The sequence below is a fragment of the Fonsecaea nubica genome (genome assembly GCF_001646965.1).
Source record: "Fonsecaea nubica strain CBS 269.64 chromosome Unknown Scaff31, whole genome shotgun sequence".
In the NCBI taxonomy this organism is placed as follows: domain Eukaryota; kingdom Fungi; phylum Ascomycota; class Eurotiomycetes; order Chaetothyriales; family Herpotrichiellaceae; genus Fonsecaea; species Fonsecaea nubica.
In genome coordinates this window covers 213,076-225,748 of record NW_019173704.1, presented here as the reverse complement: position 1 = coordinate 225,748, position 12,673 = coordinate 213,076, and the positions used below count along the sequence as shown (strand labels likewise).

Genomic DNA, 12,673 nt, shown 5'->3' with positions numbered 1-12,673 from the left:
TTTCTCGACATCGTTTATTCCTTGTCGCCTTCGAAGCATCCCCTGTCACTTTTCCAGCTTCTGTATCCTCGTCTGGGTCCCTCATATTTTGTTCTGCACAGCTATCGCTATGCCTCACAATCGTCGCATCTGAAGGAATGTGGCACGGCACTCCACCCGAGTTAGGCAAGCCGCCAATTCGATGAATGCTTGAATGGTTGAAAGCTAGAAGAGCGTTAGGGGGACTTTTCTACCTCGGCGTGCTCGGTCAAGCCACAGAGCTACAGAGTATAAAAGATAAGAGCCCGTTGATGCGGAGGCCTGGCTGCCACCAGAACCTCAACTCCTTGTCCTGATCCTCTCCAAGTCGGAACAGTCAATTCGTCTCCGTTCCTCTGTTTGTATCCGATACCTTCTCTTCTCCCTCATCTCGTCACTACAAAAAGTACCCCTCAATCTACTAACCGCCAACAAAATGGCTCAGAATTACACGTTTCAGGGCTGGATGGGCCTTGACAAGAACTCGGCAAAAGGCAACATGGTCTGGCAGAGTTACACCCCAAAGCCCTTCGAGGAAACTGATGTCGACATCAAAATCACCCATACGGGAATCTGCGGATCCGACATACATACGCTTAGATCCGGTTGGGCTCCGACCCTCTATCCTGTCTGCGTGGGTCATGAAATTGTTGGAACCGCTGTGCGCGTCGGCTCAAAGGTAGAAAACGGAATCAAAGTGGGAGATCGCGTGGGCGTAGGCGCTCAAAGCCGTTCTTGTCTGCGGCCGGACTGCGATGAATGCACCCATGACAACGAAAACTACTGCCAAATCAAGCAGACAGGGACATACAATTCAAAATGGCCCGACGGATCTAAATCTTACGGCGGGTACGGCGATTATTGGCGCGGCCACTCCCATTTTGTCTTCAAGATCCCCGATGCGTTGCCCAGCGACGTCGCAGCACCAATGCTTTGTGGTGGTATCACTGCGTTCGCGCCGTTAGCACAGCACGGCGCGGGCCCAGGAAAACGGGTGGGTATCATTGGATTGGGTGGACTGGGTCACTTTGGAGTCATGGGGGCGAAAGCATTGAACGTGGACAAGCTCGTCGTGGTTTCTCGCACTTCCTCGAAAAAGGCCGATGCATTCAAGATGGGCGCGGATACCTTCATCGCCACGAATGAAGACAAGGACTGGGCACGCACGCATCGCCGATCCCTGGACCTCATCATCTCGACCGTTTCAGATGCTCACATGCCTTTTGGTCAATATCTTCAACTTCTTCGCGTTGGGGGCACGTTCGTTCAAGTTGGCGCCCCTGAAGATGACATTCCTTCCGTCAAGGCATTTACGCTCCTCGCTAGGAAGATTAACATCACGGGCTCCTCGATAGGTTCTCCGAAAGAGATCAGGGAGATGTTGGATTTGTTTGCCCGCAAAAAGGTGTGGACGTGGACCAACAACTACCCGTTGAAAGAGGCCAACCGAGCGATTGTGGATATGGAAGAGGGCAAGGCACGGTACAGGATCGTGCTTGTTAACGAAGCACATGCCCGTGAGAGTCGTCTATGAGGGTTTGATGTGACCAATCAGAGAACTAGATGAACTAGCACGGCGATGGAAGCCATAACAGAGACAATGACGGGCTTTCAAATGAGCTGAATGAGCCTCATGGGAACATTATATTCTCGAGTCTGACTCGGTCGAACGATGGAGGTGAGGTTTCAGACGTGCAGCGCGTGTCTTGAGCCAAAACGACCAGGAAAATGGAAGTGGAACTGTACAATGTGTCCTATGACACCCTGGTTAATGGTTTCAGCACGAGAGCAGCTGCCTGGAACTGGCCATTGAGCCGGCTACAACTTATGTCTGTCAAAGTCGTCGTTACTCGATACCCATCAACTCAGCCAGCTCCTCCGGACTCAGTGTGCTTCTCCTCCGTGATGCCTTTCTCGTCTTCGCGGCATTGGCTCCGTGTTTTCGTTTCCTGCTTGTGGTGCTATCGGCTGATTTCAGGTCTCGCTGAGTTTCCAGAGCTTCCGCCTCTACCGCGATGAGTTTTTCGTTTATAGATAGCACGGGCCCGTGCCGTTTGACCTGTATCGAGATTAGTACAACTCATACTGGTTCAAGAGTGGATAGAGAGGAACAGTGTGTAGCTTACCTGACGTGGAATCCGAGATTCCAAATCCATCGCTCGTTTCCCTGGCTCGCGTCCATAGTTCTCGTCGTCATCGTCCGAGTCTGGCTTGCCATCTATCCCGCCATCTAGACTGCCAATGCCGGAGTCTGCGCTCTCTCTCGACTCCGTCCACCTCTGCGAACCAGGCTTAGGCGAGCGATTCAGATGGCTCAATTCAGTTGCCTGCAATGGTCGAATTGGCTTGCCCAAATTGCCGGCTTTGCGTGCAATGGAAGCTCGCCTTTTAGGCGATCGTTCGTGTGCTGGAGGGATGTCGAGGTCTGGCTCGACAACTGGTAGTTCTCTCTTAGCTGGACCTCTTTTCACGATGTTGCTTCGCGTTGATGTACGATGTCCAATGTTTTCCTGTTCGGAGTTTGCGGGAAATTCTCCGTGCTCGGGTTCTTGTTCCCCTTCTTCCAGCTTACTGCTCTCGTATAATATCGACGACAGTTCATCGTCTGTCCCAAAGACAGGTTGCCCGTTAGGTAGCATAGCTACACTCTTTCCGAACTCGAGCCTCGACAGATCGTCCCTGGACAGCCCTTCATTATTCTCCACCGTTCGTCGCCGCCAGGTGTCCATCATTGTTACCGCCTCCTTCCATCGGCTTGCCATCTTTTCCCAACCTCCTCTCAACTTGATGATTTCCTCGTCTCGAACTTCGACTTCCTCGATCGGGACAAAAGACGGATCTTTGAGGATCGATTGGCAGTGTCCTAGAATGGCAGTCATATGTTCAGCTAGTTCGTCACAAGAAGTAAGATCTTCAGGTTGTGGCTGTTGCGGAGTCGATTTCGGAATGCTGTGGTAGTGGTCTGATATATCTGTCTCGTCTTCCGGGACTTCTTTATGCTCTGCACCAGCATCCGTATCTTCCAGCCCGCTGATGTCTCGCAGAATCCGCATAGTGTCCGTTATTATTCGTCTAAGAGACACGTTTTCTGTACTCGTCTCATTGACCAATTCAGTAAGGAATTGATTGGTTTCTTTCTCAAGGCTCCACTCGGAGCTGTTCACGTCCTGTCCATTGCGCAATTCTCTACCCTGAACTTCTGGCTGCCAGTTGATTGTGTTGATCTTCATCCCGCTCGAGTCCTTCTTGCCGCGCTGCATTCCCGCCAAAAACGCCTTGAGCTTGTCCAGTTCGGCATCCCTCTTGCGGACGTCGCTCAGACATTTGACCCGCACTTGATCCAGAGTGGATTTCAGCTTCAGCATCTGCTCCCTGAGTTCTTTTGCCTGGGTCTCGAGTTTGCGCACGTTGGCCTTCAGTGCTCGCTCCTGCGCCTCAGCTGCTGCTGCAGCTCGCGAGAGGTCCGCATTCTTGGCTTGTAGCCTCTGAAGATCGAGAACATGTTGCGCTTCGTCCGCGCGGGCTTGTCGAATATGTATGGCAAGGGTCTCGCGGTGTTCAGCGTCCTGATCACGTCGGAGGATCAAGTCGTGGACAAGATTGATGATCCGTGACATTGTAGGATTAGTACCGGAGCCATGACGATCGGGTTGGGCGAAGTCAATAGGTTTGCCGTTTGAGAGGAGACCACGCGCGAGTAAGAGATTGTTTAGGTATTGCGATGCCCTTTCTAGACTGGATGATTCCATTTTGACAGAGGTTAGATGGGCGGAATGCCTGTCGCACTCTCTTGCAGCTCGTTTGCGCAGGGCTCGAGGCAGGTTTTGTCAGATGAGGTTAGTGGTAAACACTGGATTCCCCGGATCTCGGAGCTATAGTTTATCCGAAGATCACGTGGAGTGCATTTGGTCGCGATTGAACCCGACGCGTCGCGTGCCTCTACTACTCACGACCCTCACGCATATCAACCGACGAGCAAAATGAGGTATACAAGACTTTCTGTTACTATCGACTTTGTTTGTTTGGCACTTTCCTGAGGTACATATCCAGTCCCTTCTCTGCTCATATGAGTTCCGAACAACCCAGCACACACGTCAGGCGTCTGCTGGAGGATTGCCTCAGTGCTGCCCGAAAGCATGACTACACTCTCGCCCTGACCGCTGTGAATGATGCTCTCAGAGCCCGTGATAGTGACAAGACGGTGTCTCTCATCAATATCCTGGATCATCGAGTTGCGGTCTATCTCCGAATGGATCTTCCGGACCAGGCTCTAAAAGACGCGAAAGCCATGATCCGACTTGATCCAAAGGACGCACGAGGCTACATCCGGAGTGGAATCGCGGAACGCCGCAAGAACAATAAAACAGCCGCAATGAGATATTTTGAATATGGCTTGAAGAAAGTACCCAAGTCAGATGCAAACCATGCATTGCTTGTCAAAGAAATTAAGGAAACAACTGAGCAGATCAGGCTCGAAGTCGTGCTCTCGCAAGCACAAGACCCCCTCAGCGTCCTCCCTTTTGAGGTTGTTGAACTCGTTCTTTCATTTCTCGACTACCGGTCGAATGTACGTCTGCTCCGTGTCTCTAGGTCATGGAACAAAATTGTGAAGAGCTCGCGCCCACTGATCGAGACCCTGGCTTTCCCTAACTCCACAAAACAAATCACCCCGAGAGCACTTGTTGCTGCCCTCGGCAGGTGCCGGACACTCAAGACGGTCAAATTGCCCCAACTTCCTGGCACTACGGCGGACTACCTTGGTCGGGCGCTGACGCACAGCGAGCGCTATCCAACGTTACAACATTTTGAATGGCGAAGTGCCGAGCGCTATCCAAAGTGGCTCCCGATAAGCCAGTACGACTTGAGGGTAGTTATTGTCGAATGCAGCAGGGCCGTGATCCCTATTGAATGGGTTCATGCCGTTCTACGCGGTTGTAAATCCCTAGATACCGCGAAATTCAAACATGTGTCTGGGCCGTCCGGTATCGATATACAACTGCGCAGTGATAGTCTTCGAGAGCTTGAACTCCATTCTGGTGGTTCGGCCTACTTCGATTCTGTATGTGAAGAACCATGGAAAAAGTGATTGGCAATATTCGAGCTGACTGAGTCGTCCAGGATCGCATCTCTTTCGACTGCCCCCAGCTGAGGGTGCTCTCTTGTAAGGGTGTTCGCTGTGCCCGCCCACCTATTTTGGGACGTGTTCTAGATCTGCGCCATATGACGAAACTTCGAAATTTCCACCTCATCGACGCTCGTTTACCCAGCATCGCCTTACCGACATCACCGAGGCAAGTGCAGCTCGTCTCATGCTTCTTCCTCGTCCAATCCTCCGTGCCTGAGCTACCTTTGACCCCGTTAAACGAGCTCGAGGAACTCCAAGTGGATTGTGATGTCTTCCCTCTGTTCCTCCTCCAGTCTATCCAACAGAGCTTACCAGGAAACCTACTGAAGTTTTCGGTGACTGCCAACGACCAAAGTGCTGGGCACTTGACTAGAATAATGAGCATGCCGTGGTTTCAAAGTTTAAAGTCTCTTCGCATTATCAATCCCGACTTTATCAGCGTCGACGGGTTTCCATATATCAAGAGCTGTCTGGCTCTAGAGGAGCTTCGCCTCGAACAGGCTGGAAGCATTGGGGCATTTGTGTCGGATCTAATCAGAGAGGCAGCTCAACTTCGCAGAGTCACGCTGCTTCACTGTCCTAATGTGGCCAGAGATATCATTCCATGGGCAAAAGAACGTGGTGTGGAGGTTGAGATACACCAGCGAGACATACCCGCAGCTGGTGGGCGCCGCGTTGTCGAGACTTATTGAGCTGTTACACATCGGCTTTCCTGATGAGCTCCGTACGCGACGGGCGTCGCAAACAACACCATGCCTACTCGGCACACCACAACCCGACTCTCTCAAGTCGACTCGTCTAGAACGATCAGAAATGGATGTTCTCAGACATCCAATCAAAGTTCCATGGTGGGGCATTGAAGGCCAACGCCAAATTTCCGAGGACATGATGCGCAGAGACCATGTCAGCTCCACGGCATGCACAGGGGACCAGCATCTGTTTGGAGCAGACGGCATCGATGACCAACAGGCAAACCTTTCAGCACAGCAGACAGGGCCGGATCACGCCTCTCTGAAGGATGGCTCGAGAGCATGCGGATGCTCGCTGCTGTTGTGGTCCCATGAGAACTGGCAGCGTTAAGGTCAACGTTGCACAAGAACAGGGTGGAGAGAGGAGAGCGTCAATTCAGTGTTGTGCATTCACACAAGACCCCCGGTCGAAGCATATCAAATCCAACTGCTCGCTTTCCCGAGTCGAAAATCTCGGTCCCTTTCTCTCCCCTATTCCATGCTTGCTTGACTGACTGACTGACTGGTTGTCTCTCTCCACACTTGTCTCTCAAAGACTCAACTCGCCTCGGTCTTTTCGTTCGCGGATTGATCGTGCAAAGTGTCTACCTCCACTCCTGAATCCTCAGCGCGACCAAGAGGACACACAGCCTAGGGATCCTACTCGCTCCCGTCGTAGACGGAAAAGATCTTTAAAGGTCCAAGTACATATGTATACCTCGCGTCGTTCGACAGATGACATGAGATGATAGATGGATAGATGAATGGATTTTATTCCACTTTCTCTCACTGTGTTCGTTTCCCGCGCCCAACCGCTCAGAAAACATCGGGGAGGCATGCATGCCTCTCTATCCAAAGTCAAGTCAAGGGCTCTTCTGAATGAAGGAATATCTTCCGTTTCATTGGTTTGCATGCGCTCGTGATGTGGGCGCACAGACACACACACCTCTATATACATACACATACGCCGTCTAGACCTGGCCATGCTGTTGTTTCTAGCCAGACGAATCGGCCCAAACCATCTTTCACTCCATCCGTCTATCTGCGCCTCACCCCAGCCTTGTATTGAGACCATATTACAAGTATAGCCCTTTTTTCTGGTTGCCCAGTCCGTCCGACCTTTCCGGCTGCCACACTGACTGTCTCAGATGACCAAAAAACCTAGATTTGACATAGCCATCACGCAACGATCTGCTTGTCTTGCGACAAAATACTTCTGTTCACCCTCCCGGTGTCCGGTCATTTCGCCTTGTAGTCCGTCTTTTGACCTTTGTGTGGGATCTCAAAACGCCGAGTTCAGACAACCAAAAGCCCGCAGCCAAGTTGTAAACCCCCTCCTGTACAAGATTTGCTAACTGGCCATTCGTTTGTCATCCTTGCCACGTCTCGCGCTCGGTTACCATCGGTGGACCATGGTCAGGAAAGCTCTCGAATCGCGTTTCTTCGTTGCTCTCCTCTGGGACTAATGCACTGCTAGTCTGCTGCTGGTGCCATGATGGTGATCTGGTCTCGTGTATCCTCGTCTCGTCTCTCTGCTCGATTGGCGCCAACTAGGACTCAATCATTGGCACGCCAAGATCTTAAAAGTTGAAGTCGCAGGTTTAGCCCTCTTCATAACGTCCGGGCGTTTGAATTTGTTGGCAATTGTCTGGAGAGTCGCAATCCCGACTATTCCATGTTGTCCAACCCATTGGATTTCGAACGCAGCATACCGGATCATAAGATATCCAAATCCTCAAACTCTGCGACCAATCCATCAACTGACTCCCAGCTATGCCGTGGTTCGAACTCCATCGGTCTACTTGCATAGCATCCCACCCAGACCGTCGCCTTCTGATGTTCCAGCCCACCACCAAAAAAGCCCATGATCTCGCGCATCTTCCTCCAACCGGACGCAACGTCTTCTGGATTGCGTTCGCGTTGGTATTGCGGATCGAGCTCAGGATAAGAGTAGCGTGTCTGCTCAAGCGAGGCAATTTGATCCGGTAATTTGTACCAGATCCAGAGTGATTCCTCGACGCGCTCGAGTTTGATGCGGAGCGAGTGCGAGACAAGTGAATACAAACCATAAGGTGTCGGTGGCGAGTCCAAGCGCGCTGAAGAAGACCAGTCTGCGCCGCAAGGAGAAATCGCCACTACAGAAGCGACATGGAGCTCTCCTTCTATCAACTCAAGGCCAGCTTTGGCCCATTTGCCCGTCGCCAAAGCTTCGTTTCCGGGTCTTTGGTACCGTGATGGGCGACGAGCGGCAACTGCTGACGGTCTTGACGGGTCAGGAAGCGAACCAGCGAAAATGACGATTCCGGCTTGGTCAAATTCCCTGGCGAAGTCAGCCGACACGGTAACTTCCGCTAGGATGAAGGACTGGCGTAGGCGTTTGAGGATCATAGGCGCAGTCGTGTCATCGGACGCTGAAGGCTTGCGCCAGATGCTTGTATTTGGCGGCGCCTTCAGTGAGAAGTACTCATGCAGGTCTTCGGGTTGTTCAAAATTGGCTGGTACATTGACGGCCACAAAGTCCTCACAGGCGAGCTCCATTGTGTAGGACAAAGTCGGACTTCGAGCGCACCTGCTGGGCGTGGGGATTGGAGGCTTCGCACTGCAAATGCCCGTTCGTGGTTGGTAGTAAGAAAGATGAAACGTCAACTGAATTGCGGTCTGTTATCCGAGTCGAGTCGCCGGCTCAGTGGTCGCACAGCAGAAAGCTATTCGCAGGCAGACGAACAATGACGGCTTCGAGCAAAACGTGGTGTATCTGTCTGAAGGAGTGGATTTCACTGACAGCCATGAACCATCTCACGAGGAATGGCGAGTTGACAACGAGGTAAGGCACTGATAGTTGGTCTAAGCATTGTCAAAAATGTAGGAGCAACATGTCGTGTTTTAAATTCGAGCAGCTGACAAGGAGGGCAACAGTAGAGATCCAGTGGCATCAGGAAGCGAGCATTTGTCTGTGAGAGGTCATTCCAAGGATATCGGTGGTGAGGGAGGGAACAGAGGTAAGAACGCTGGATGGATGTGGCCAAACTGCCAATATTGCTGGCGATGGAACTGCGTGTGCTAGGCTCAGCAGCACTTGGACGAATCATGGGGCCCTCACGGATTTGACGGTCCAGTGGACCTGCAGAGGGAAGTATTGCCTCAGGGGAAAGCCACGAGCTGAAGAAAATACCTTGCTTGCATGTTAGATGGAGGTTAGCCGTATGCCGATACGTCGCCACGCCCCGGCCGGAATCATCCTGGCCAGCCAATCAACAAGGGTATCACCATGTTCCAATATTAAGTGAACCGGGGAGTTGGGAACCCATGGACGCAACAAGGTTTCCGGGAACCACACACCGCCGGCACAACAAGTGCGAAGCCGCAAGTGGATGATCGATCATTAATCGCGGAGGAGGCAAGGTGACTGCAGGTACGAGTACTCTCCATCAAGGGAGTCTAGGTTGTGTTCTCATGACCGGGACCGACCTGTTCAGTCAGTGTCCACCAGTCAGTCAGCATCAGCAATAATTGGGGGCACCCTCCGAGGGCGAGGGCCCCAAAGGGGGTTTTGATAAGGCACGCGGCATGCATTGGGCCTTGCTCTAGTTGCCATCCCACAATAAAGTGAGTGCCACAACTGGGGCCTAATGCTCTTTAGTCTTTAGTATTGGTGACACGGCAGCTGACGGGGAGGGCCGTCTGAAGCGATGGGTTAGCGGCGCCGACTGGCAGCTTCGAGAAGGAAATGATGGCTTCAAATTGGCCAGGGGAATTTTCCGTCTGGGCACAAAAACAAAGGGACATTTGGCATGTGTAGCGAGTGTTTGGTTACGGAGGAGATGGAGGATGCCGACTAGGACGAGGACGAGGAGGATAGAGATGGAGGTGGAGGTGAAGTTGATGATGAAGATGATGATGGTGGGAGGATGGAAGTTTCCCTGGTGAAAAAGTTGAAATCAATGATGGTGGATGGTGGATGGTGGAAGAGATGACGCTGAGGATCCGAGTGCAGCGCAGTTTCAACCAGTCACTCAATTACCCAGTTTTGGCACGATTGGAGGCTGCGCTTGTCCCTCCCCTCGACCAGATGATCTCGTTTCTCCGCCACCACCACCACCATCATCATCAACACCACCACCACCACCACCATCGCATGACTTAAACTTGCACCTCCGCCGCCCTACAGCCAATGTTGGCCTCATTCTCCTTCCTCGTTGGATTAGGCAACGTGATTAGAGGTGGTGTCCGGATAAATGCCTGAGAAAAGTTTGCTGCTCTCGTTTCATTTGCCGCAGTTGGTCGCAAGGTGTCTCAGATTCCTGTCCAGCTGAAATTTACACCAAGTGGCCTCCTTCCCCCTCCGTCGCTTCTTTCAGCTCAAGCATTGACGAAAGGACACTGTCCACGAGACCATGGTCGATACTTTCAGAGAGGGTTACGATTCGATCACCGAGCTTCCTGGATTGGAAGGCGGAAAATTGTACTCTCGTTCATTGCGCTGCGGACAACTAGAGTATGCACATCGAGGGATCATAAATAATCTCTTCACTTCTTCCCTTTTCCCTTCTTCTTTTTGTTAGCACCTCCGGTAGACGCTGTGACCACTGTAGCAGCACTGGGCTTCGCATCGACGTTCAACGATTCATCCACTGCGCCACCCTGCGTTCGATCATCACTCCCACCACCTCCTCGCTTGCCTTTCTTCTTTCCCTTGGGAGGGCGATAATAGCTTCTGTCTCTCATGGGGAGCCACCGCTCGGGATCCGGTTTCTTGCTTTCATCATAGTCCTTCGGCAATCTCGATTTCCGAATACGTTTAGGTTTCAGGTTGCCACCCTCCGGAGCGCTCCGTTTCCTTGTCCGGCCTAACTGTGCTATTGTGAGGGCATTTGACGACTGTGGGATACCGGTATTCTCCAAAAGATCGGTGTCAATATTGCGAATGAGCTCCGACGTGGCCGTCAGCTTATCAGTATCCGCCCCAGCCACAGCCTCGTCATCCCAGGCATGTGATGCCACGTAACCGGCAATTGTAGCCTTGTCGTTCGGTTGTTGCTCGCGAAGCTTAGTGAAGATATCGCGTGCAAGTTTCAGATCCTCCTTGGTCTGTGATTCCAACAGTGACACTCCTGCAGCGGTGAGCAAACTTGTCGGTGCATTCGATTTGGTCCGCCAATAAGATGCAGCATTGGCAAGCTCCTGCTTGACATGGTCTTTCTGACCTCGTGCCTTGTACAAACTGATCATAAGACTCACAAGCATAGGGTTGAATCTGATGTCTTGCTCGTCCTCAGCGACAGAGCTCTCCAGTCTCTTCAATAATGACTCGAACAATTCGACTGCGGAGGTGATGTCTCCGCTCGCCACGTACAGCTGCACTAGGGTGGTAATCAGCCCAATGTCGGTTGGCCGTTTCTCAAGCGTCGGCAATATTTTTCGGATCCCAGCTCTGCCCATTTCGTTCTGGGCATAAGCAGCTGCATTGAAGAAAGATGCAAGTAGTGCATTGGTTGACAGAGAAGGAGAAGTGCGTTCTTTGAGGGCTTTTGATGTGGACGCGACAATGCCACCGAATTTGAAAGTCTGTAGATCGATAGTGTTTCTGTTGGATTCCAAAGGGACGCTCTGGTACGAGAAGAGTCGATCATTTGGTGGGATGTTGGGAGTCGCGTGGAAAATCTTGTGTGCGAGAAATGGGTTGGACACAGACGAAGTCAATAGGACATTGTTCTGACCGACTGTTCGGGTCGAAAGGTCAGAGGCTTGCGCTGCATCAATATCACCAGCTAGGCTCTCTGCCTCTGCTGTTTTGCCCAAAGAGAGAAGCACAAACAATTGCTGGACCGAAATGGGGAGGAGCTCGTCAGCCTTTTGCTGGTCTGTAAGATCATCCGAGTGTTTACACAGTTCCTTTGCCCGCTTGAGGAGAACTTCGGCCTGAGCATATTCTCCTCTCGCAATGCTACCGCATGCGGCATTATACGCGGTTTCAAAGGCTTCAAGATCTTCTCTTCCAACTCTTCGTATTGATTGGGGATCGGCAAGACCGAGCCACTGCGCCTGTGCATCGATAGCACCCTGGTTCACCTTTAGATCATATTGCTCCGAATCGACCTTTTGACTCCGTAGGCGCTTGTACAGTTCCGAAGGAATGTTTGGGTCTTCGAGACGGTATCGGGCCTGTGCCTCGACATGTTGTGCGCCTCTCCCCTTCACCGCTGCCGCCAAATCCGCAGCCTCTTTTAGGCGGCCAGTCTTGTACAGGGCATAGGCATACTCGAGCTCGACCTTTCTTTTCAACCCAGGAGTGTCTTCAATGAATTTCACAGCATCCTCGTAACGATCGAGTTTCAGGAGGGCGACAACTTTGACATGTTGGGTTTCCGGCTCAGAGTCCTTTGAGGACTTCAATGCTTTGTTGCATTCCGCGAGAATCTGCTCATGGTCTTCGAGGGTCGACTGTTTGAGTAGGGAGGACAGAGTGGAGGGAAGTGAGGCGGACATGCCGCCGGTGAAAAGGACTGAGGTAACCAAGTTTCTATCGCATGCCTCGCGATAGCCAAGAAGGGGACGTCTAGTCAAGGAGAAGGGCAATACATCTTCTGTTCGTGAGAGGTGGCTCGTTTCTCTAGAGGTTGAGCGAATGGACTCTATCGTGGGGCAAACTTGTCCTGTGAAAATGCCAGTGAATTTCACCCCACACAATCATTTCCCCAAATTCCTCAATCAGAAAGTTGCCCTCCGAGAAGACGAGCACACGACTCTCTTGACGGGGCCCTATTAGCTACTATTGAGGTAGGAAGAATGTCTGAGAGACAAG

The 12,673-nt window shown here is 51.9% G+C and overlaps 5 protein-coding genes across 5 annotated transcripts; 2 read left to right on the top strand and 3 right to left on the bottom strand.

Annotated features, from left to right (window-relative positions):
* Window positions 1-454: 454 nt before the first annotated feature.
* On the top strand, window positions 455-1,552 carry AYO20_05407 (hypothetical protein; the record flags this gene model as incomplete). The annotated part of the gene is made up of 1 exon (XM_022643701.1): window positions 455-1,552. The coding sequence occupies one exon, from the start codon at window positions 455-457 to the stop codon at window positions 1,550-1,552; it is 1,098 nt and encodes a 365-aa protein (XP_022500368.1).
* A 312-nt stretch (window positions 1,553-1,864) lies between these two features.
* Window positions 1,865-3,635, bottom strand: AYO20_05406 (hypothetical protein; the record flags this gene model as incomplete). Its single annotated transcript, XM_022643700.1, has 2 exons — window positions 1,865-2,077; window positions 2,145-3,635. The coding sequence occupies 2 exons, from the start codon at window positions 3,633-3,635 to the stop codon at window positions 1,865-1,867; spliced, it is 1,704 nt and encodes a 567-aa protein (XP_022500367.1).
* A 449-nt stretch (window positions 3,636-4,084) lies between these two features.
* On the top strand, window positions 4,085-5,835 carry AYO20_05405 (hypothetical protein; the record flags this gene model as incomplete). Its single annotated transcript, XM_022643699.1, has 3 exons — window positions 4,085-5,077; window positions 5,137-5,179; window positions 5,228-5,835. The coding sequence occupies 3 exons, from the start codon at window positions 4,085-4,087 to the stop codon at window positions 5,833-5,835; spliced, it is 1,644 nt and encodes a 547-aa protein (XP_022500366.1).
* A 1,752-nt stretch (window positions 5,836-7,587) lies between these two features.
* AYO20_05404 (hypothetical protein) lies at window positions 7,588-8,409 on the bottom strand (the record flags this gene model as incomplete). The annotated part of the gene is made up of 1 exon (XM_022643698.1): window positions 7,588-8,409. One exon carries the CDS (start codon window positions 8,407-8,409, stop codon window positions 7,588-7,590), a length of 822 nt encoding a protein of 273 aa, XP_022500365.1.
* A 1,989-nt stretch (window positions 8,410-10,398) lies between these two features.
* Window positions 10,399-12,357, bottom strand: AYO20_05403 (hypothetical protein; the record flags this gene model as incomplete). Its single annotated transcript, XM_022643697.1, has 1 exon — window positions 10,399-12,357. One exon carries the CDS (start codon window positions 12,355-12,357, stop codon window positions 10,399-10,401), a length of 1,959 nt encoding a protein of 652 aa, XP_022500364.1.
* Window positions 12,358-12,673: the final 316 nt, after the last annotated feature.